The sequence below is a fragment of the Chiloscyllium punctatum genome, chromosome 11 (genome assembly GCF_047496795.1).
Source record: "Chiloscyllium punctatum isolate Juve2018m chromosome 11, sChiPun1.3, whole genome shotgun sequence".
NCBI classification, from domain to species: domain Eukaryota; kingdom Metazoa; phylum Chordata; class Chondrichthyes; order Orectolobiformes; family Hemiscylliidae; genus Chiloscyllium; species Chiloscyllium punctatum.
In genome coordinates this window covers 23,006,346-23,030,974 of record NC_092749.1, presented here as the reverse complement: position 1 = coordinate 23,030,974, position 24,629 = coordinate 23,006,346, and the positions used below count along the sequence as shown (strand labels likewise).

The window sequence follows — 24,629 nt, the reverse complement described above, 5'->3', positions numbered from 1 at the left end:
CTGCCGCCAAGACGCGGTGGGGAAAGACCACCGTGTAACGGCCTCATAATAAGAACAGGGGGCCCACGCAGTCACTCGGGCTCAGCTGAGACCTCAGCAGAAGAGCTGGGGTAGTAAATGTACAGACTTGTATGTAGGAAAAATACATTTCGATGTCTGTATGTAATGAAAAGTGTGCATAAGAATGGCACGACGGATTGTATAGAGATCCAAATAATTTTATGAATAAAGTATATTTTTAAAATAAAAAAAATTCCGAGGCAGTTGGAAAAGTTATCTCTCTCTCTCTCCACAGATAATGCTGAGCAGTTCCAGAACTTCCAAGGTTTTGTGGGTTTTATTGCTAGCTGCACTATTGATGTTTATCTTTCCCAATCTTTGCGAAATCACACAGAGTGTGGGAGCAAACCAGCGCCGTAGGAAGGAAGTAATTTGCTGTCATTGTTAATGGTCCCTTGGCACGCCATGTAGCGTCAGAGCCGCCGTTCGCCAATAAAACGGGAGGCTGTGCGCTCTGCCGGTCTGTCCCAGGGAGATGGAGGTGAAAGGCGGTGGGAGTGCAGAGGCTGACAAAGCCGAGTTCCAGGCGAGGGTGCAGGGGATGTTGGAGAAAGCGAAGCAGCTCAAACCCGAAGAGCTGGTGTTCCGCTACAAGGGCGTTCTCTACCCCTCGGTGCTGAGCTCAGTCCAAACTCTGCAGGCTCTGGGCAACTTCCAGGCTCGTCCCGAAGACCTGGTGATCGCTTCCTACCCCAAATGCGGTGAGACCGTCTGATATTTATCGACTTTTGTTTGAAGTTTGAACAATAGTTCACAGTAAAGAAATGCATTTGAATGAGAAAAAGTTTGTCTCTGCACCGAAGTTCAAAGCTGTTTTCAATCCCAGTCCCTTCTGTACAGATCCTGCCACTTTCACACATTTGGTGGGATTGTTAAATCTTCATTATTACAGAGATCTTACAGCTTTTGTTGTTTCTCTTTTGATGACATTGACTGCTGTAATAACAGCCCTTTAGTTGTATCAATATTAACATGATTTGCTCATGATTTGCTGTTCTTTGCTTTGAAGATTCAGACGGACAGGCTCAGTTTAATTCTCCCGACAACTCGAAATATCTTTAGAAACCACATTACTCTTCACTTTCTCGGAAAGTCAAACTTTCTCATGCCCCCGTCCATCTCTGCCCTCCCTTTAATCCAACAAAATAAAAGCGCTATATTCATAGACCTCCGTGTCACTGGGCAATGATACAATCTGCCTTATTGACATCCAGGAGCCAGCGAGTTCCCACTTGCTGCTACCTTTTATTCTTCTATGGGATGTCGGCATCGTTGGCCAAGCTCCTGGAGAAGATGGTGCTGAACCCCTGTAGTCCATGTGATGTAGGGCCAGCCACAGTGTTGTTAGGAAGAGAATATGGACCCAGCGACAGTGCAGCAAACGCTGACAGTCAGGATGGGGGCTGGCTGGGAGGGCAACTTGCAGGGGCTGGTGTTCCCATGCTGCTGCTGCTGCTGCTGCTGCTGCTGCTGCTGCCCATGACCCTCTGGATGGTAGAGGTGGCCGGTTTGGAAAGTGTTACCAAGAGTGTGGATGAATCTTGTGGCCTTTTGCCAGCATAGCCCAGAGAGAGACTGTCTGATTGGAGTGGCCCGTTCACACTGTGAGACTATTTGTCAACATTATCCCAACAATCCAGGCTGTACAAAGTGAAGCTCATTACGTTTGGTAAGGACGACTCCCAGAGGGTATTGAGGTGGGCTCTCAGTCTTAGCTTGTGCCCAGAGAGTTGGGCAATAACTAACTGAGGAAAGCTTGAACTGAATTAATTCTATACCCCCCACCCCTCCACACTGCAGCAATTCTGAACAACATTTCTCACTGCAACAAAAAGAAATACTGATTTGCAGTAAATTGGTGATAATAAAGTGGCGATCCTTCCACCCATTCATCATGTGCCTGAGAGAGTCAAGTGCTTGCATCTTCAGTGGAGGCTGAGCACTGGCAGATGAGTGACAATGCAACATCAGCCCAAGTTCCCCAGCTGTCTGCATGCCTGGTTATTTGAGGTGAGGGAAGGAGTCAGGCATTTAGATATTTGCAGATTGTCAAACTCTCCCTCCTGAATATGATATCCAAGCTTGACATTTCTGACCCTCTGTATTCATGCTGTGCTGTTATCTCCATGGCAATGCCCCCCATTGGAGTGAGGTATTGGATGTTTGATGGGCTTTCACTGGTTCTGTCCACATTTCTTTCATTATTCCATTGTTTTGCTGCAGAAAGTGTAGACAGAGCCATAGAGATGTACAGCACGGAAACAGATCCTTCAGTCCAACTCATCCATCCCAACCAGATATCCCAATCCAATCTAGTCCCACCTGCCAACACCCGGCCCATATCCCTCTAAACCCTTCCTATTCATATACCCATCCAAATGCCTCTTAAATGTTGCAATTGTACCAGCCTCCACCATTTCCTCTGGCAGCCCATTCCATAACCGTACCACCTTCTGTGTGAAAAAGTTGCCCCGTAGGTCTGTTTTATATCTTTCCCCACTCACCCTAAATCTATAGCCTCTAGTTCTGGACTCCCCGACTCCAGGGAAAAGACTTTGCCTATTTATCCTATCCATGTCCCGCATAATTTTGTAAACCATTATAAGGTCACCCCTCAGCCTCTGACTCTCCAGGGAAAACAACCCCAGGCTGTTCAGCCTCTCCCTATAGCTCAAATCCTCCAACCCTGGCAACATCTTTGTAAATCTTTTCTGAACCCTTCAAGTTTCACAACATCTTTCCGATAGGAAGGAGACCAGAATTGCACACAATATTCCAATAGTGGCCTAACCAATGTCCTGTATAGCTGCAACATTATGTCCCAACTCCTGTACTCAATACTCTGACCAATAAAAGAAAGCATACCAAATGCCTTCTTCAGTATCCTATCTACCTGCAACTCCACTTTCAAGGAGCTATGAATCTGCACTCCAAGGTCTCTTTGTTCAGCAACACTCCCTAGGACCTTACCATTAAGTGTATATGTCCTGCTAAGATTTGCTTTCAGTTATTTTATTTCTTCACAGGATGTGGTGTTGCTGGCTGAGTCAACATTGATTGGCCATCCCAAACTGCTTTGGTGAAGTTAGTGCCTGACCTGTGATTGGGTTGTGATACATATTCATGTTGAGTATGAGAGCAGCAAGTTGGGAGCATGAAGGGCTGGTGGTTGTGTGGAAGGAAGTATCTCCAATGTAAAATGTGAACGTTCTTAGAACAGTGGAATGTAATACAATTTGTAATTGGAACTAGAGAGTGTTTGTGTCAGTGTTGAAATGAAAAACAGATGTTGAGTGTGTTAGGAAACAGAGCAGCAGTGGTACAGGGTTAGGTTGTGATTTGGAGAAAGGGCAGGTGTGGTTGGGGCTTGGGGGAGGAGTGGATTAACAATGTATTGAAGAAAGTGTAATGTTTCATTGAGAGTAAAATGCATGAAGATTAAAATTGACACTTTCACCATTCTGGTCATATAACTATTTGCTTTCTAGATTGAAGCAGTATCCTTGGTGCCGTGCTACAGCTGTGTAATTTATGGAATAATTAACTGTTTGTTTGGCATCTATCCACCATGAGATGTAGAAGAGGACTCCCCCATCTGGCCCTTCACTTGTTCCAGTCAGATTTTCACAGCAGAATCAGAAAATCTGTGTTCTGCTTTAAAAAAAACAGAAGCCATCATATCTGTGAAACTGAAAGCAGAATGTTGATGGAAAGACTGCTTGCTCAAATTAATGTAAAGCTCTTTGGAAAACATTCAACAGTTGATTTTTATTGATTAGACTGTTGCTGGTTTACCTGGAAATCTGTAATTTAAACATGCTAGATCAATCAGAATGTTCAAGACACTCCATGAACTATTTGCTTCATAAGCCCCAACATAACAAATCCATTTGTACTTTTGACAATAACAAGACTTGAGCAACCATCTGGACTGCATTAACTGAGAGCGAGCAGAAGCAGATCCAATAGTAATATTTGAAACAGGATTAGTTAAATATTTGAAGGGGTGAAAAATATAGTATGAAGGAGAAAGAGCATGCAAGTTTGATTAAATAGCCAGTATTGCCAAACAGCTGTTAGAAACATTGGACTGAATTGTCCTGGGCATTTTTATACTGAAATGTTAGTACCTTCAGCCATATCAAGTCAATTATGGACGTGTACTTGCATCATTAGTGCATCGTTTACAGGAGTTTCCAGTTTAAAACTAATAGAATTATGGTCGCTGGCCTCAAAGTGCTCCCCCACTGACACCTCAGACACCTGCCCTGCCTTATTTCCCAAGAGTAGGTAAAGTTTTGCATCTTCTCAAGTTGGTACATCCACATGTTGAATCAGAAAATTTTCTTGTACACACTTAAAAAATTCCTCTTCATCTAATCCCTTAACACTATGGCAGTCCCAGTCTGTTTGGAAAGTTAAAATCCCTGACCATAACCACCCTATTATTCTTACAGAAAACTGAGATCTCCTTACAAATTTGTTTCTCAATTTCCCTCTGACTATTATGGGGTCTATGATACAATCCTAATAAGGTGATCATCCCTTTCTTATTTCTCTCTTCCACCCAAATAACTTCCCGGGATGTATTTCCAGAAATATCCTCCCTCAGTTCAGCTGTAATGCGATTCCTTATCAAAAACATCAGTCCCTCTCCTCTCTTGCCTCCCTTTCTGTCCTTCCTGTAGCATTTGTATCCTGGAACATTAAGCTGCCAGTCCTGTCTATTCATGAGGTACGTTCCTGTAATTGCTATGATATCCCAGTCCCATATTCCTAACCATGCCCTGTGTTCATCTGCCTTCCCTGTTAGGCCTCTTGCATTGAACTAAATGCAGTTTAATTCATCAGAGCTACCTTGTTCTCTGCTTTGTCCCTGCCTGCCCTGACTGTTTGACTCGTTTTTTTTTTCTCAACTGTACCAGTCTCCGATTGATCACTTTCCTCAGTATCTCCCTGAGTCCCATCCCCCACCTTAATAGTTTAAATCTTCCTGAGCAGCTCCAGCAAATTTCCCTGCCAATATATTAGTCCCCTTCTAAATCAGGTGCAATCCAACCTTCTTGTACAGGTCACTTCTACCCCAGAGGAGATTCCAATGATCCAAAAATGTGAATCCTTCTCCCATACACCAGCTCCTCAGCCATGCATTCATCTGCTCTATCCTCCTATTCCTGCCCTCACTAACTCACAGCACCAGGAGTAATCCAGATATTACTACTCTCGAGGATCTCCTTTTTAAATTCCTGCCTAACTCTATATTCTCTCTTCAGAATCTCAATCTTTTCCCTTCCTATGTCATTGGTTCCAATGTGGACAATGACCTCCTGCTAGTCCCTCTCCCCCTTGAAAGCACCCACTCTGAGACATCCTTGAACCTGGTACCAGGGAGGTGACATACCATTCTGATTTTTTGCTGCTAGCCACAGAAACATCTGTCTGTGCCTTGGACTAGAGCCCTCGAACACAATTGATCTCTTGGAACCCGATGTACCCTTCATTGCATTAGAGTCTGTCTCGATACCAGAAATTTGGTTGTTCGTGCTACATTCCCCTGAGAATCCATCATCCCCTACATTTTCCAAAACAGCATAATGGGGATAGCCACAGAAGACTCCTGCACTACCTTCCTAACTCTCTTACCTTTCCCAGAGTTAACCCATCTATGTGACTGTATCTGCAACTTTTCTCCTTTCCTATAAATGCCACTCATCACATCCCCTTCTCTTGCAAATTCCTCATTGCTTCTAACTGTCTCTCTAACCGATCCATTTGATATGATAGGATTCGCAACCTACGGCATTTATTGCAGATACAATTCTCAGTAACACGTAAACTCTCCCTAAACTCCCATATCCGACAAGAAGAGCATATCACTCTACTCAAGGCCATTTTTGTTTCTTCTAATCTACATACCCAGAAAATAGCACTGTCTTATTCCTCTACAAAACACTGCTTCAGGCTAACTTAATACTTATGGCTTATATTTTGAAGTTTAATCAAGAGACATATCTCAATAAAACATATAATCAAGAAAGAACCCACTGTGCTCACTACTGCAGATTTACTGTAAGGCCACACTTAAAAATATTCACTTATCTGTTTCTGTGCTGTGACTTTCCCAAACATGTTCCTCCAAGATTAGTTGCGAATTTTACTGTTTGTTCATTTTCTCAGACAACCTCTGCTGTCCAGCGATACATGAATTCAAACAGCAAAGGCAGTAAGTCTCTCTTCCTCGTTCTATCTATCTCTCTCTCTCTCCTGCACTGACCTCGCCATGAGCTGCCTTTGTCTGTTCCTCTCCCTTTTAAAAGTGCTGTTGTTTTGACTTTTCTTTTCTCTAAAGTTTCAAAACAATGCAACAGCATATAAAACAGTAATTGCTGCTCCTAGAATTCGAGGAAATCACCTCCAACACCTAAAATACCCTCAAAAAAAAGAGCAGCTGTTATCGCCAGAAATTTTTCCCGTCCTCCATCTTGGATTACCCAGAATTCTTGCATGTACCAATTTGGACGAAGGGTCTGTTTCTGTGCTATATGACCCGATGACTCTGAATGTTGAGTGGAGAGTTGGCAAGAATACGTGTGCCTATTGTTTGGTTTTGCAACCTCACCCTTCCCTCATGAGGCACACCAGCCTTAGTTGCAGCACTCATCAGGGAAGGTACTCCTGAAGGAAACACTTTGGGGTTTGTCAGGTGCCTGGAGTGGCTGCCTCAGGGAGATGTTAGACATATGATTGTATTCTCTGGTAAGTAACTCTGGAATTTTATGTGCATCTTGAGTTAGTGTTCTGCCCTAGGCCAGGTTCTATTACTGCAGCAAGTAGCTGTTTACATTGATGAAGTAACCAGCTATAATAACTCTTGTACTTATCCATGTTCTACAGGATTTAATTGGGTCTATCACCTAATTTGCGATATTGCTTCTGTCAATCAAACTGAATCCAAAGACGGGAAACCTGGAGTTCAAAATAAAGTCAAGTTATTGGAATTTGAAAATGCTGTGAGATATGAGGTATATGGATGAGAAATTGTGTTTGATTCTTTTAAAGAAAGTAAAGACTTGCATTTATACCTTGCTTTACATGACCCCTAAAAATCTGTAATGTAGAAAACATGGTGGCCAAGATGTACACAGTGAATTCTCTCAGACAGTAATCTGATAATGACCAGATCTTTAGTTTGTGTGATATTGATTGGTGGATAAATATTAGTCAGGACACTGGGAATAGCAGTTCTCTGAAACCGTGCCATGGGAGCTTTTACAAGCAGAGCGCGGGCAGCTGCTGATACATTGCTCATCTGGAAAATCTAGATAGTCAAATTCTAGACTTATCTGATAACTGCATTAAATGCTTCCAACTACCATGGTGGATTGGAACCTGATCACTAGTCCAGGGAAATGGATTCTGAGGCCAGTGACATAACCACTATGCTACCATACCCATGTGCTGGTGATATCATTTCAACAGCGAACTGCTAATTAACATAAATTGCAATGGCCAACATCTAAATAATGGCATAAAATATAACATAGAACTGTGGATGCTGGAAATCTGAACCAAAATCAGACATTGCTGCCGAAACTCAGCAGGTCTGGCTGGCAGCATCTATGGGGAAAAGCACAGTTGTGTTTCCAGCCCGGTACCTGTTCATCCGAAATAATAGCAGCAAGGGAAAGGTGGTATTTATGCTGAAGACAAGGTGGAATCAGCAGATAGGTGGAGACAGAGCACAGATATGAAAGAGGTGGGTTTGATAGTAAGCGAGGACAGAAGAGAAGCTGAATGAATGATAATGAGAGCTAAGAGTGGGTGAGAATGGATAGGCTGTGCTAAAAGTAACCCACGCCATGACAGGCATGGGTGTGAGGTGGATAAAAAGCATAGAAGGATGGGATCTGACTCTAATGCTATTGAACTCAGTGTGGAGTCTTGGAGACTGCAGGGTCCCCAAGTGGGAAATGAGATGTTGTTCTTTGAGATTGCAGCAGGCCTGTCAGAAATATTGCGGTGGGAACATGGTGGGGTGTTGAAGTGGTAAGCAATTAGAATCTCAGGGTCATTTTTGCAGAGAGAATGTAGGTGTTCTGCAAAGCGGTCTCCCAGTCTGCTGTTTGTCTCCTCACTGTAGAGGGGACCAGTCTGTGAACAGCAAGTACAATGGACTAGATTGGGTGATGTCCCTGCATCCTCCACGACTCAACATCGAGTTCAATAACCTTCAGCCAGATTCCACCCTCCCATATTTTCCACCCACCTTCACACTCAGTCCTGTCATAGCATGGCTTGATTTTAGCACAACCTATCCATCCTCTCCAACTGTAAGCTCTCGAGGTCACTTTATTCAGTTTCTCTTCTGTCCTAACTGACTATCAATAGTACCCTTGTTTACCTATCCTTTTCAGATCTCTGCCTCTCTAAATTCTGTCTCCACCTGTCTGCTATCAGTTCAAAATGTTAACTCTACTGTTCTAAAAATGCTGCCAGAGCTGATGGGCTTCACCAGCAATTCCTGTTTTTTTGCATCTAAACTATGGCCATGCTCAATGTCTGTGATAATACATTATATTCCTTCATGTGGACATCTAATGAGGGCAGGGTTGCATTTATACTTCCCACCTCCCCACTGTCATGACCCCAGTATGAAGAATACCCAATGGGGAGGTGCCGAACTCCCATGGAATGTAGCGCACAAGGGGGTCAGTGCCTTCAGCTGAGGAAAAGGGACAAGGAGCTAAAAAAAAGTTACTGAAGGAATATGTCCCATCCGTTGTAACATGAGAATTGTAGGATTCACAAGGAACAAAGCTTGCCTGTTAGCGTCCTGATAGTTGCACGATACAATGGTAATGGAATTGTTGACTGATCAGCGTAATTTAATAAATCCATGTTTAAGCCTCATCAGACAACTGTTTCTTCCAAACATCCTTCCTGTAACACGTCATGTCTCAATGTACTCATGTACTCAATCCTAAGTATTATGAGAAGCCACTCAATGTTCCCAATCTATTGACTATCTGGTCCAAGCATCTCATCAGGTTAACACAAGCTCTTGTGAATCTGAATGAATGTATTTTCTGTTATTAAGTTAGGGAGGTGACATCTATTCTGCTCCTTTTGTGCATCCTGCTCATTGCCAATGAATGAGCTCAGGTTCTACACTGTCTCATCTGAATTCACAATGCTTGCTCTCTTCTTGATGTATTCCATTTCCTCATTAGAATGGACATAGTGCTAATGTCACTGGATTAATCATCCAGAGACCCAGCTTAATGCTGGGGTAACATGGGTTCAAATCTCACCATAGCAGCTGCTGGCATTTAACATCAAACAAATAAAAAGCTGCAATTGGAAGCTAATCTCAGTAATGGTAATCATGAAACTATGACTGTTGTGAAAACCCATCTAGCTCATCAATGCCCTTTGGGGTAGGAAATCTGCTGTCCTGACCTAGTCTGGACTATGTGGGACTCTAGACCCACAGCATTGTAGTGACTGTGAAACACCCCGAGCACGCCACTCAGTTCAAGGGCACTTAGGGATTGGGATTAATGCTGTTCTTCCCAGTGAATCTTGCATCCCATGACAAAGCTTTAATTTCCAGGCATTGGCACAGAAACGGTAATTTGTAAAAGTAGGAAGAAGTGTTGATGTTGTTTTTGTAACATTCTTCCCTCAAATTGTAGCTGGTATTTTTCATTATGCTATTTTGGCACCCTCGTTGATTCTTAATTCATTCTTCATAGCATCTTGCCAATTCTAAATAACCAGCTTGTAAGAATTAGTGCTGGCACCAAATTGTGTTTCTTTAAATAGGATAACTTACTTAACATGAGTACTTTTCTACAATATAAATGTAACATATAATATTAAGTACATTTCAAAAATTACTTAGTTTGCTGTAAAGTGCTTTGATTCAGCCTAATAGTCATGAAAGGCACTATATAAATACAAGTCTTAATTTTATTATTTTGACATTGACGTCTTTTTGAGATATGCTGCATTGAAGTATGAGCTCCGTGCAAAGGAGGAACAATCAGCAAAAGTCACTTTAGATGGGTATTGAAACTTATTAGGTTGCAACACACATTATTGCATTTAATGCTTTAAGCAAGAGATAAGTTACAATTTCATTGCCCATTATCTCAAACCAGGTATATATCCCAATAACAAGTTAATCTTTTTCCTGTAGACTTTGATTTCTCACAACTGTGTCTTACATTCCAATTGATTGACACCTTCTGTGAGTCAGTGTTAAGGTGACAGAGCTGTTTGCACTGTTGCATGATTTATGAATAAGCAAATAGTTTGCATTTTATGAGAAAACCTTTTTATTAAATAAATTCTTATCTACATAAGAAAATGTCAATGACCTTGAGAAGTTTCCACAGGAATGTTTATGATGTTCCTCTTGCACCATTTTAAGTTTCCATATTTTGCACGAAAGCTGAGTAAAATCCTTTTAGTATATGGGAGCAATTCTGTCATTTATGAACTAGCTGCACCCAGTTGGATTTGTGTGTAACTTCAGTTTATATTCTAATCCCTGCTGAGAAGATCTTTGAGTAAAAGATTTTTGTCTTAAAGTTTCGTAACTTTCCTTCATTTACCCTTCGGTCCTCCTATCCTGATTTAATTGGAAATAATTTTTTAGACCTGCTTTGTATTCAATGTAATATTTCATGTGATGTGATGAAGTTTCCTTTTGATCTTCTTTGTGCACTCTAGAACTCAAGTTCATCTTTGCTTTTCTCAAATCCCTGCATGCTATTCTGAGGATCTCCTATTTTTCTGTCATCCTTTTTAATTCCTGCTTTGTGGTGTGATGATTAGAATTCAACATGGCACTGCCGAGTAAAGATAGCCAAGTTACAAAGCTCCTGACAAATCTTTGTCAAATCTAACTGACAAAGTGTCAGTTAGACTCAAAACGTCAGCTCTTTTCTCTCCTTACAGATGCTGCCAGACCTGCTGAGATTTTCCAGCATTTTCTCTTTAGCCTGAATTAGAGGCTTGATTCTGATATTGGACCCTGAAAGTATGGCAGTATCCACATTAGGAGTTATGAATAGTGGCTGGTATCCCTAACGTTAAAGCATGCTGCTTTGACAGTACAGAGGGAGCTTGGTTGTATGCTTATGACGCTACTGATTTAGCTGAAGTATCACAAAGTTCTGGTGTCATCATTGCTGTTCAACTGGATTCTTTCTTCATCCACTCTCTAATAACTGATACAAAAACAGAAAATGCCTGAAAGACTCACTGAACAGGTCAGAGAGCTTCAGTTGAAATAGGAATGGAATTAATGTTTTAGGTTGATAATTTTATTTTTATTGGAAGATATTTGGCAAAATGTTAGCAGAAATAGTTTTGTAAGTACAAAATAATCTCTGCCTTCGTTGTGGTGCAGTTGTCCTTCCTGGCCTGCCATTTCTTACACGTGTTTATTTGGTTATTCATTTAAGATGATGAAAAGTTTTCAGTCTCCTCGTATTTATGGATTGCACAATCATTACTACAATCTACCACCGTCTGTAAATGAGAAGAAAACAAAGGTAAGATTACATTAAATGTCAGTGCACAATAATGTGAGCCCAAACCAAGATTTTAATCACCTTAATCACACTTTCAAAGGACTAAATTGATTTGATCCTGATCCCATTTGGTTGACTCATGAACCCAGTAGTACACAACTCATTCCTTGTGGCACAGTAGTAGTGTCCCTATCCCTGGACCAGAAGGCACAGGTTCAAGTGCCACCTGCTCCAGGGGTTCATAATAACATCTCTGAGCAAATTGATTAGAAAAAGTGGGATAAATAAGAAAAATTAAAAAGTCTTTCCATTAACTCCATAGTGGGTTGCAATCATATGCTATCTGGGTGAGGCTGAATTTCGATCTTGCTTCAGGAAGACTTGCTGATGAATTTTTAAAAAACAAAAATCTCATAGCCATAACTTGCATCCAATAGCATTTTGAACTCCATTTTATAATTACAAAACTGCTTTGAGTAAAAGTCATGATTTGGAGATGCCAGTGTTGGACTGGAGTGTACAAAGTTAAAAATCACACAACACCAGGTTATAGTTCAACAGGTTATTTGGAAGCACTAGCCTTCGGAGCGCTGCTCCTTCATCAAGTGGTTGTGGTGTATAAGATCATAAGGCACAGAATTTGTAGCAAAAGTTTACAGTGTGATGTAATTGAAATTATATAAAAGATGAGAGACTTAGCAAACAATCCAGGTCATTTTCAAAATATAATTTCAATTACATCACACTGTAAACTTTTGCTATAAATTCTGTGCCTTATGATCCTACACTCCACAACCACCTGATGAAGGAGCAGATCTCCAAAAGCTAGTGCTTCCACATAAACCTGTTGGACTATAACCTGGTGTTGTGTGATTTTTAACTTCGAGTAAAAGTACTTTAATAATTGATCTATATGGAAGTGTATTTTAAGCAAAGTGGAAATTGGTTAGGATGGTTTTGATTTCCCAAACCCTTGGGTTTTATGTCTGGGTCTTTCTCTCTGGGTTCCAATCGAGCTAGCCAATCTGATAAGGTATTGGAGAGGTAAGGACCGGCAAGGGAATATACATAGACCCAAGGAATCCAGGAAGGAAAATGGATAAAAATGAAAACTGCAGAGTAAAGTAGTGGTAGTTGTTTTTTAACTTCAAACATATTTTGCGTGTAACAGAAGGTTTGATCAGTGCATAGCGTGATAAGCCTTAGCTGGCAGAGTGCCAGTTGAAGTTTGATTTCTGTAATAAAATCACAAACATGACTGTCATCCAGAAATTGTAGAGTATAGGTCAGGCATTTGTTTTATATAGACAAAAGCTGAGTCATAGCAAATAAACTTGATGGCCAAATTAATAGAATCACGAGAGCATGCTGGTTGCATGGCATCCATCAGCCTAGAAACTGGAATATGAAAAACATCTATTTAACAAGAAAGGCGAGGTTTCAGAGTAAACCATGAACAAGACAGAGTGTAATGTCTTCTAATAATGCTGACAGTCTTTCCCATTAGTAATTCGAATGTTGATTGAAATTGGGTTTGCAAACTACACTGGAGGATTTCCCCTGGTTAAACTGAAAGTAGAATAGATGGTGGTAATATTCTGTTTGGAACACGCTCCACGTCTCTGCAGAAAGATTAAATGCGTTTGTCTTGTTACCTCCCCACAGACATTGGTTGTATTTCGCAATCCCAAAGACAATGCAGTGTCCTACTATCACTTCTGTCAGAATAATCCTTTACTGCCCACCTATTCATCTTGGGATGAGTTCTTCAGAAAGTACATGACTGGAGAAGGTAATACATCTTGGCTACAATTACTCGTGGGTTTAGGCATTCCCAGATGTATAGTTCTTTCAGAATTTTACTCCCATATTAACTATACACTATCAGCATAATACGAGTTGGGCATTGCTGAAAAAGATGTCTTTTATTGAAAATTTTCACCTGCACTCATCAGGACATTTTGCAAAAACACCAAATCAAAGAATGAACCAACATTTATAAGACATGAGAGGAGACCTCTGAATGGCTGACAAGTGGACTCAGATTGGTGGAGGCATTTCCTGATGAGTGCAAAACAAAAAAGCTTTGAGAAAACAGTATTTTTTTCATCGATAGTCAAGTTCTCTAGTAGCAAACGAATATCTGTACATTCCCAGATTTTGGAAAAGCTGACATCACGCATACAAATATATGCAGCAAAGCAAAAGAGAAACATCTGTAGTCGAGGAAAGTTTTCTGGAAAAACAATGCATACAGGCAGGCATACTTTTTCTTTCAGTCAAACTAAGGTTTTCTTTTCTATTTATTTCCTAGTACAAATTTCAGTGTAAAATTGGTTGATGGGATGCTGTCCAGCAGGTCAGCATCAAGTACATTGATGTGGTAATCCAGGAGCAATCTCAATCCGGATCCTTCTCTTTGAGTCCCCTTCAGCTGTAGCCTCTGCCCCACTGGCACTTGAACCATTCTTTATCCCCAGTCTGGCTGTGACTTGTACTCAGGCCCTCTGAGCCACCTAAGGAGATATTAGGGCAGATGACCAAATATTTGGTCAATGATGTAGACTTTAAAGGAGAAAAGATTGTTAGAAAGATTGGGGTCTTCAAGGACAGCATTCCAGAGTGTAGGACCAAATAACCAGCTTCCGATGGTGGGTCAATTTGAAACTGTTAAAATGAGGCACCGGCTTCTGTTCCAGGAAGGAGTCCCCTTCATCATGAAATGAGAAAAGTAAAAATGTTGATGGGGGTGAGGTGTTAAGAGCTGAACTGTGATGCAATCTGCCCACCATCATCTTTCTCTCGTTGACAAGAATCAGAGACATCACGTATGCGAGATGACCAAATGCTTAATTAAACACCCCTTGTCTAAGGGCCAAAGGCTGGGTTTAATGTAGCAGTGACATCCTGCTCACTGGGTTGGAGAACTGGCAGGAACCTCTTGTTACCGTGGGGATGCCCGACCAAGTTAAGCACAGCTCAGGCACTTGGTGACCAAAGATGGGGCTTTCCTTGGGTTTAAGAACATGTCAGTGCCACTGGGAACAGAGGCTTCTGCAGGGAATGTGCCAAGGGCCAGCCTGATGGCCACCTCTATATCCCTGGATGCTGGTGATTGTGGGGATTACAGAAAGGGGGTCACCCAAGGGCAACAAAGGGCTGGGTCAGAGCCAAGAGAAGTAGGGGATGGTTCTCAGTGACCCAAGCCCAATCCACATTTCCAACGCTGGGAATTCAGCACCAAGTGTCTTGTGTCGCATCAGCCACTCCCCAAACCATCTTCACCTCCACCCTTCCCAACTGCAATCCAAGGCCACAGCGACAGCCAATTTGAAGGGCATCCTGCAGGAGGGAGGGGAGAGCCATGTGGCTCCCATTTAATCCTGAGGGACCATTTAAATTCCAGCGGGCTCCAAAGCATCAAGTGGATTAGTTGCTTACGTCATCCTTTCCTGCTTCAAACATTCCCAGGATGTGTGTTTTCTCGGGAGATTGATGCAGGCCATAGTTTGTAATCAAGTGAGCCTGGCTGCCATGTTTGCTGCTGTGATGGGCTGGATTAAATTCTACCCAGTGAGATTCAAACACCCACCACTTACTCTGGCTCCCTGAACTAAGATAGGGGACTATGGCACTCTCCCTTCTTGCAGTCCCCTCACCACCAAAGAAGTAGACTTCAGTTTAAAGAGTCGATGTTAATCTTCTCTGTCACCAATCTGCACAGATTATGGTGATAAACGGGGTTGGGGTGGGTGGTTGGGGGAGAGGCCTGTTTGTGTTCTTCCCCCTGCCACCCTGCCATACCCCATCACCACTTTGGCTTACTTGGCTCCGTGAACAGCAAGGCCTCCAGCAGGGGGAGAAAGCAACTTTGTTTTAACAGGAAAGCTGGTTGCTAATGGCCACATCATCATTTCTGTCAACTTCGGGTATGAGTCCATGGCCAGGCACACAGCCAGGAATAGGAGCACAAATCTCCCAGGCCTCAGGCTCCACGTGGTGTAATAATTCACAAACTGCTTAGCCCTTCCTTCACCCCAATCCTAGTGAACGTTGACCCAGAAACATTTCACTGACCCTACAAACTCAAAGGTGGAAAATCTTCATTTATTTTTAATCACACGTTCCGTCATTGAGAGCTTTATGACCTTCTAATGGTGGTCCTTTTTGTTTGTTTTTGCAGAACTGGCAAACAGATGCTTGTAACTGTTAGTACAGGCGTATCTGGCTTAACCTACACCCCCTCCCCTCACAGCACCTTATTTATTTGTCTGTAACGTCTACCATTGTTTGCAGGCACATTTCATTCTCGTATGCACATTTTAGCTAATGCAAAAGTAATTATATATTTCCTTCACATAGTTTTCATTCTTGTTAACTCAGCTCTTGGCTGAAACAATTATACACTGGTGTGAGTTCATTTACCTTGCATAAACAATTATGGTTGCAAAAGGAACACTGCTTTACCTATATCCCACACTTTGATCTTAATGAGTTCTAAGCTCGAAATAGAATCCGTACAATGTGGAAGCAGGCCATTTGGCCCATCAAGTCCACACCGACGATTCAAAGAATATCCCACCCAGACCCACCACATCCCCATAATTCTGCATTTCCTATGGCCAATCCACTTAACCCACACATGGGTAATTTAGCATGGCCAATCCACCTAACCCACACATGGGTAATTTAGCATGGCCAATCCACCTAACCTGCACATCTTTGGACTGTGGGAGGAAACCGGAGCACCCGGAGGAAACCCATGCAGACACAGGAAATGTGCAAACTCCACACAGATAGTGGCCTGAGGGTAGAATTGAACCAGGGTACCTGGCACTGTGAGGCTATGATGCTCTGAAGAACGAAGTGGTGTGTGATTATATGCCCCTCTGCTTTGTGTTCTCGCAGCAACTTATATTCAGCTTCAACAAACGAAACAAAGAGAAAGGTTAGACATTTCATTTATTTCCCTGCTGACTTGATTCTTAGTTTCTTCCTCCTGATTTAATGTACTTGCTTTGCAGTTTCTAACTTTAGTCCTGGCCTTCTTAACATTGCTGAAAACTTCAATCCTGAAATTCTGCAGGAGTTCTCTCAGTCATCTGTTGTGACTCTGACAAGAAAATATCTGGATCCCCTTCCTTCCCTCTCCCGAATGGGGAACTACATGAACAACTCTTCTAACTGCTTTTGGCCAATCACAATAAAATCCAGTCGGAAATTCCAGAGAAACCTCTTCTCCCAGAGAGTGGTTTGGTGTGGAGCTTGTATTCCAAAAGAACAATTCTGCAAATAGCATTGATGCATCGAACAGTGAGCTAAACATGTCATAGAGCCATAGAAGGTTACAGCACAGGAAAAGGCCCTTCGGTCCATTGAGCCTGTGCTGGACAAAAACAAGCTCCCAATGATTCTAATCCCAGCCTTGTTCGTCTTGGCATCACAAATGAACATCCAAATACTTCCTAAATGTTATAGGATTTCTGCCCCTACCATCCTTACAGTCCATTACAGTCAGGAATGGAAGAACGCAAATGCATTGAGGTGGGAGGAGGCTTGTGTACAGCATGGATGGATTGGGCCAAGTGGCTTCTTTTCTAAGCTGTAGATAAATGTCTAATTTTTCAGCAGTCTCACTAGTTTTCCAAAGAAATGATAATTAAATTCCTGGCCACATTTCTAATATAAACTGGATGTGTAAATACTATTGGTGATGGAGTGTTAGTACAGAATCAAACACTTACTCAGGCAAGTTTCCATTTTAATTTGTATTGGAAAATATAAAGCTAGGACTGAATGATGAGTTAAATCTGAATTTTGTCTGTGTGCCCCAGTCTGATATTTCTCTCTCTCCAGCCTGACTGCACCTACAGGCTGCCTGTCCTTTTAATTCTCTTGATGCAATGCTCTGTGACTTCACTTCTGTAAGTTTTTAATTCTAAACAAATGTATACCTTAACATTTACCAGCTGCATTGTAATAAATCAAATTCACAGGTTTAGGTCTAAGGGACACCACTCTGGTAAGACACCAGTAGATCCATTCATAAGGAGCAAATCACATTAACAGGGATGTTGTCTTCAACAGTGGTCGATGCTGTATCACTCACTGGATATTGTGTTGCAAGGTTACCCTTCTGTTTGAAGAGAATGAGGAACTCAATTACAGAAATTATTCTTGAGTGGGGGGGAGCACTGAGTCTGAGAGAAATACTCAGTGTGGCACAGAATCATATACGTTATTGAATCTATAATTAATATTATTTTTTTCTCTGATGCTACTTTTTATTTTAAAACAGTTTGTTGGGGCTCCTACTTTGATCATGCTGCTGTGTGGGAGAAACATCTTGATGATGAGAATGTGAAGATTATCACATATGAAGAGCTGAAAGAGGTCAGTATATTTTCTGTGTAGATTAGTATACAGGACTCCCTTTATTGGGGAATAATTACCAAGGAGGAGAATGTGAGGACTGCAGCTGCTGGAGATCAGAGCTTAAAAATGTGTTGCTGGAAAAGCGCAGCAGGTCAGGCAGCATCAAAGGAGAAGGAGAATCGACGTTTCGGGCATAAGCCCTTCCTGAATATTAGATGTGGGAACAGTTAACAGAATGGTCAACCTTTATTTCCCTCTTATGAGGAACAATCCCCCTTGCTTGTTGTGTATCTGGTAAAAATTCGCTCTGTAATATTTTACAGCAGCTAATTCGCACCAATGCAGTTTACATAACCACAGTTAGTCTCTACTCCTTTGTCACAAAACTGGCATAAAATTATCTCTCGATCGTTTGTATCAGAAACTTCATTTATGTAGAAAGTATAAGGAAGTTTGTTTTTGGCAGAAAAGAGTTTCGCCAATTGAGTAGAAGTTTGTAAAATTAAAAACAGTTGATAAATTGATTGAATAATTTGTGTTGATTCTGAGATGAGGCTGAAGATGAAAAGTTAGAAAGAGAATATTACGAAGGCACGTCAGGTGGAACCCAAGCAATAATAAGATAAAGAAGTACATGACCAGGGCAGGCTGTTGAAGTAAACAATATGAATGAGTATCATACATAAATTGATATGTTGTAGTTCAGAAAAGGAAGGTAACTGGTTTTGGCATAAGATTAAGCTGACAGTATAATTCGTAACAGGGTGTGTAACTTTGTTGTTAATGGGGAAAAACCCATGACTCCTGATGCATTTGCCATATCCGTGTCTTTTCTTTACTAAAAATTAACCAGAACATAACTGGAATTGGGTGACAACACACTGAGTCAGAGGTCAGGAGCACATGATAGGATAATGCAATACTGAGGGAGTGCTGCACTGTTGCTGTCCCTGTTGTCCAGACCATTATGTATCCCCCAAGCAACACCCAATGCCACAAAATTGCTCTGAAGTTCAATGACCATTCAGTCAATTTTTATTTTATTCTTTGTTGCAAGCTCTATGTTATTGTTCTACAGAGATCTTTGATATTTTTCAAAGTTTAACATTGACTCTATGGTATTGCCCCAATTTCCATGATTGGCACTTTATACCATCAGCCAGTATATGGTTCAGAGTTAGGATTGTCTGAGATAATCCTCTGCCATCAGTCCTCCTTTGTCTATACTTTGTCTCGGATCTTTCTAATGGTCAATGCTAGAGTATGCTCTCCCCCTCTGCTAGAGTCTATGCAGAAGAGGCATTGTTCTCAGTTAACAAGCTAGTTTACTGTATGTAAATATCATTACATACTGTTCAGATATAAATATAAGGACTTTGCTCCCTACAAAGGCTCATGTAGAACTCACTATCTTCACTCAGACCGTGATGCTCAGTTTCACATTTGATTCCTCTTGAACCATTACCTTATATATCAGGTTGGTCAGTGCCCTCTGTGTTTGGTTCAGACCTCAGTTTAACATTTCGTCCAAGGGACCACACTTCTGACCATGAGCCAATCCAGCAAAGCCGCATTACATTATGATCCATGGTCCTGGATATTAGCAGATTCAGTTTAAAAGGGGTCTCCCACTTGAGATGGAAATTCAGAGAAATTGTTTCTAAGAGTCTTTAGTCTTTTGAACTCTTGTCTTTAGAGAGTGATGGAGGCCAAGTCATTTAATATTTCTAAGGAAGAGATAGACTGACTCTCTTATTAATTTAGAAGCTACGGTTATCATGGGTAGGCAGGAAAGTGAAATTGAGGCCACTATAAGATCAGCAGAGTAGGCTAGAAGTGCCAAATGGCCTGTGCCTGCTCCTAATTCATATAGAGGCATAGAGTCATAGAGATGTACAGCATGGAATCCGACCCTTTGGTCTGACTTGTCCATGCTGACCAGATATCCTAATCTAATCTAGTCCCATTTGCTAGCACTTGACCTATATCCCTATAAACCCTTCCTATACATGTACCCATCCAGATGGCTTTGAAACATTGTAATTGTACCAGCCTGCAGCACCTACTCCTCCCTTTGGTCCAACTTGTCCATGCTGACCAGACTTCCTAAACTGATCAAGTCCCATTTAGAGTCATAGAGATGTACAGCACAGAAACAAAGCTGGCATTCACCTCCATGCTCGAGGCTGGGAGCGCACGCTGGAATGATCTCGAGGCCAGAAGTCCAGTGCAGCAGTGCAGCTGAGGTCATGCCGAGCCGCTGAGAAACTGTCAACAGCTATACATTTTAATGCAAGGCACAGTTCTTTTTGTTCACTTGTGGGATGTGGGTTTTGCTGGCTGGGCCAGCATTTATTAGCTGTCCTGAGTGGCCCTTGAAGGTAATGGTGAGCTGCCTTCTTGTACCTCTGCTGTCCATGTGCTGCAGGAAGACCCACAATGCCACGAGGGAGAGAAGTCCAGGATTTTGACCCAGTGACACTAAAACCATGGAAACAGCCGTACACATTGTGCACACTTCAGGTTAACAAAATAAGTCATCCTTGGCTTGTTTCTTAGGACAATCCCCTGACTAGTCAGAGTTAATCTGCCTCATTTGAAATCTGAATAAAGTGTAGCAGTTAACAGTCAATCATCACCAACTGTTGCCTTCTCCATGGCACCACCTCCTCGAACCAGAGTCTGCTTACAGACCAATCAGAACTCATCTCTCATCCAGAATAAATATTAGCTGCTTGTTTATTGGTATTTTTCTTATGAAGTGTCCTGATGCGTGCAAGATGCAAAGCTTCAACAAAATGTGTTTTCTTTCAGCAATACTCCATTTAATCATCATCTATTTTCTCTTTTGCTGACCTCACTTTAGTAGGTTGCTCTGTGGCAGAGTGTGGCTTTCTACTTTTGGGAAAGGATTCTGTCTGAAAAATCAAAATCACAAGTTTTTTCATGTTTTCTTTCAAGTTGACTCAAACTACCACAGAGGAAAATATCCTTCTCTTCAAACACTGTCACAATGACTTTGTGATCTCGCTTATGGCTTTAGAGAGAGAGAGAAAATAGAGTGAAACAATGTAGAAATAATGAAGTTACTACTGGTGACATTTGACCCGTATCTTTTTCTATGCAAGGGCTGGAAGGGGTTGCTAAAAGGACAAGGGTCAAGTAAATGGAAGATTACTGTGGAATATATTAAAATCTCTTGCACGCTTTTACGTTTCCACAGTTGCAGCTTTCCAATGTATTTTGAGATGCACATGGTCAGACAGAGGCCTAACATGCCATGCCATGCCTTAGTGAGTCTTGCTGTGCTGCTTGTTGCTGCAAGATCAGGGTCACCTGAATTTACCCATTTATTTTGATTTACCGACTTCAGGTTTTCTATTCATTCTGATCCTGTGGTTGTTTCCCCCCCCCCCCCCAATAGGATTTGGCGAAGGGGGTGCAGTCGATAGCAGAGTTCTTCGGCCTGTCTCTGAGTGAGGAACAGATTCAAAAGATTGCCGGCAGAGGTACCTTCCAGGCCATGAGTGACAACGCCCAGAAATCTCACTCCAACCTCGGCAAGGTTATCTTCCGAAAGGGTAGGTAGAAATGAACTCTCGTCAGGGTCTGAAATGCTCAGTTTTGGAAGGGAAGATGGAATGTGTTGATGCTGTTCATTGATCCTTGCAGCTCAAGAGGTTTTTCTGACCCACTGTGAAAACATGCTTCGTCCCTGCTTTTGTCTTGTAATCCTCCAAATGATGAACAAGGAACAGGAATAGGCCATTCGGCCCCTTAAGCTGGCTCTGCCATTCAATAAGAACATGATTGATCTGAGTTTAATCTTAACTGTACATTCCTGCGTAGCTCAGATAATCTTTCATCCCCTTGGTGACCAAGAGTCTATCCACCTCTGCCTTAAAAATATTTAAAGATTCTGCATCGACTGTCTTTGAGGAAGGCAGTTCCAAAACTTTCAACTTTCTGAATGATGCCTTACTTTCCATTACCTGTGTTTTAAATGGACAAACGTTGTGCACACTCTGACCCCTAGTTCTGGATTCTCTCACAAGATAATCCTTTCAAGATCCACCAGGTCAAGCCTCCTCAGGATCGTATATGTTTCAATTAGTGGCATGGTGGCTCAGTGGTTAGCACTGCTGCCTCACAGCACTGGGGACCTAAGTTCAATCCCAGTCTTGGGTGACTGTCCGTATGGAGGTTGCACATCCTCCCTGTATCTGCATGAGTTTCCTCTGGGTGCTCCAGTTTCTTCCCACAGTCCAAAGACCTGTATGTTATGTGAATTGGCCATGCTGAATTGTGTGTAGGTGAGGTAGGGTAGCCAAGCTAAATACAGGGATGGAGTGGGATGCTCTTCAGAGTTGGTGCAGACTCAATGGGCCAAATGGCCTCCATCTGTATTGTAGGGATTCTATGCAAGTCACTTCAGACTGTTCTAAATTTCCAGAGAAAACAGGTCTAGACTTTCTTGTGTAAAGACAATCAACTCATTGCAGGTGTTAGTCTAATAAACCTTTTCTGAACCACTTCCCATGCATTAAGATTCTCCCATATACCCAGTGACCAGTGCTGTACACAGTACTCAAGGTGAGGTCTCACCAATGCCCCATAAAACTGAACAGTAGCCTCTCTCCCCTTACATTCAACTCCTCTCTCAATAAAATAACACGTTCTATTAGCTTTCCTGATTACCTGCTGTTCCTGTATTCTAACCTTGTGATTCATGCACAAAGGCACCCATAACTCCCAGCATCTCTCAGCTGTGCAATCTTTAGCCATTTAAATAATATGTTTCTTAATTTCACACTTTCCTACACTATACTCCATTTATATCTCTTTGCAGGCTTATTATGTCCTCTTCACAACTCAAATTCTTCACCTTCCTTCATTCTCCAGTGCCCTTTTCAAATTATTTATTGAAGTTTTCACAAATATTGACAGTAAATCTGTTGAAGATGGCAATGGAGTAAGCGAATCGATGGAGATGAAGCCCAGAGGGAGGGGTAGACACTCAGGCAGACAAAGGGATGGATAATGGTAAACCAGAAAGAAAGAAAAGCTGATAATGGAGACTATAAGTAGGTGAAAATGTGTTGACTCTACTGAAAGCCGCTCATGTCACGTCAGGGTGTGGTCTGGGGAAAGAGGACATGAAGGAAGGAAGGACATTTGGGTAAAAGACATGTTCAGGATCTAAAATTACTGAACTCACTGAGTCCTGAAGGCTGCACAGTAACCAAGTAGAAAATGAGACGCTGTTTGTCCAGTTTTCCCTGAGCCTCACTGGAACTCTGCAGCAGGCCCGAGATGGAAGTGTTGCCATGGGAACATGGTGGTGTGTAGAAGTGACAGGCAACTAGTGGCAGGATTCTACATTACTGGTCCAGATTAGTTTTAACAACTTTGCTTTGTTTTTAATCTAGGTGTGGTTGGAGACTGGAAAACCCTTTTCACTAAAGAGCAGAGTGAAGAGATGGATGCAAAGTTTGAAGCATGTTTAGCAGGAACAAAATTAGGAGCAATGTTGAAGTATGACCTCTACTGTCAGGAGTAATTAACAACACTGAATATTGTGACAGACAAGGAATACATTCTGTTTGGAAAAGACAAGTGTTCAAAACTGTGAATTCAAACATCAAAACACCTCAATTTAAAAACAGAAAATGCAAAAATAAACAACAGATTACCAATGATAGCTAAAGGTTACAGCTTCAGAGCTAAACCTCTTGTGACTTTGTAATTCTGGGACCACAACATTTCGCATTTCAAGCCCTCAGCTTCTTTCACCCCACACACCCTCCCTGCCTCCATAGTGCTGACCAGTACCAATCCTCCACTTCACCACCTCAGCAGAAACCAATCCAGCCCAAACACACACTCAATTCATCAAAGCTAAATATTGCCTGAAGTGTACTGTATTAGCGCAGCCTCACAAACTCTGCAATGCTGGAACTGCAACATGTCATATCCAGGACAAGGACGATTATAGGTCAGCGTATTAAAATTTGTTGTTAGCTGTAAACAGGTAAGCAGAGCAGTTGTCACTACCTCAACTCAACAGGATGGAGGTCACAATGATTCTTCCTTCACCATAGTTTCATCGATGGAACAGTAGGGCTAGAGAAGGAGATGAAATACTCCCATAAATGAAAGAGTCACATTTTAAATTGTATTAAAATATCAGAAGATGCTACGCATATCTTGAGACATTTTTAAAATAGTTCTGCTTAATAATATAATAAGCACTGCAGACACATTTCAGTTTCATGATTCATTTGGCTAAATAACTTTTTTTCCACACACCTGCTCTGAAGAGCCACTGCCAACATTCCAAAAGTGCTGGATTTTGAAAGTTAGAATGAACTACCATTTCACTAACAAGCGATAAAATATAGAGAAGGGAAACCTTAACTTTTTCCTGAGGAATTTTGTCTTCAGATGTTGCTGTTAATTTGAAAAATTCTGAATTCTTCAGTCTTTGTTTGGAATGTATTTTAAAACAATGAGAATTCTAGCATCAAAAAATAAAATGAGTTACTTTGAATTTTGTTGTGTTTTTGATCTGCATTTTTTACACATACTGTTGTGATCTTGTTTTGTGAATTTCCATGAGATGCTCCACTGTGCTAAAATGTTATTTGAATG

General features: G+C 41.7%; 1 protein-coding gene across 1 annotated transcript; it reads left to right on the top strand.

Annotated features, from left to right (window-relative positions):
• Nucleotides 1–465: 465 nt before the first annotated feature.
• Nucleotides 466–24,528, top strand: LOC140482822 (sulfotransferase 6B1-like). Its single transcript, XM_072580494.1, has 7 exons — nucleotides 466–761; nucleotides 6,955–7,082; nucleotides 11,535–11,624; nucleotides 13,269–13,395; nucleotides 17,902–17,996; nucleotides 21,403–21,559; nucleotides 23,408–24,528. Exons 1-7 carry the CDS (start codon nucleotides 536–538, stop codon nucleotides 23,536–23,538), a joined length of 954 nt encoding a protein of 317 aa, XP_072436595.1. The 5' UTR covers nucleotides 466–535; the 3' UTR covers nucleotides 23,539–24,528.
• Nucleotides 24,529–24,629: the final 101 nt, after the last annotated feature.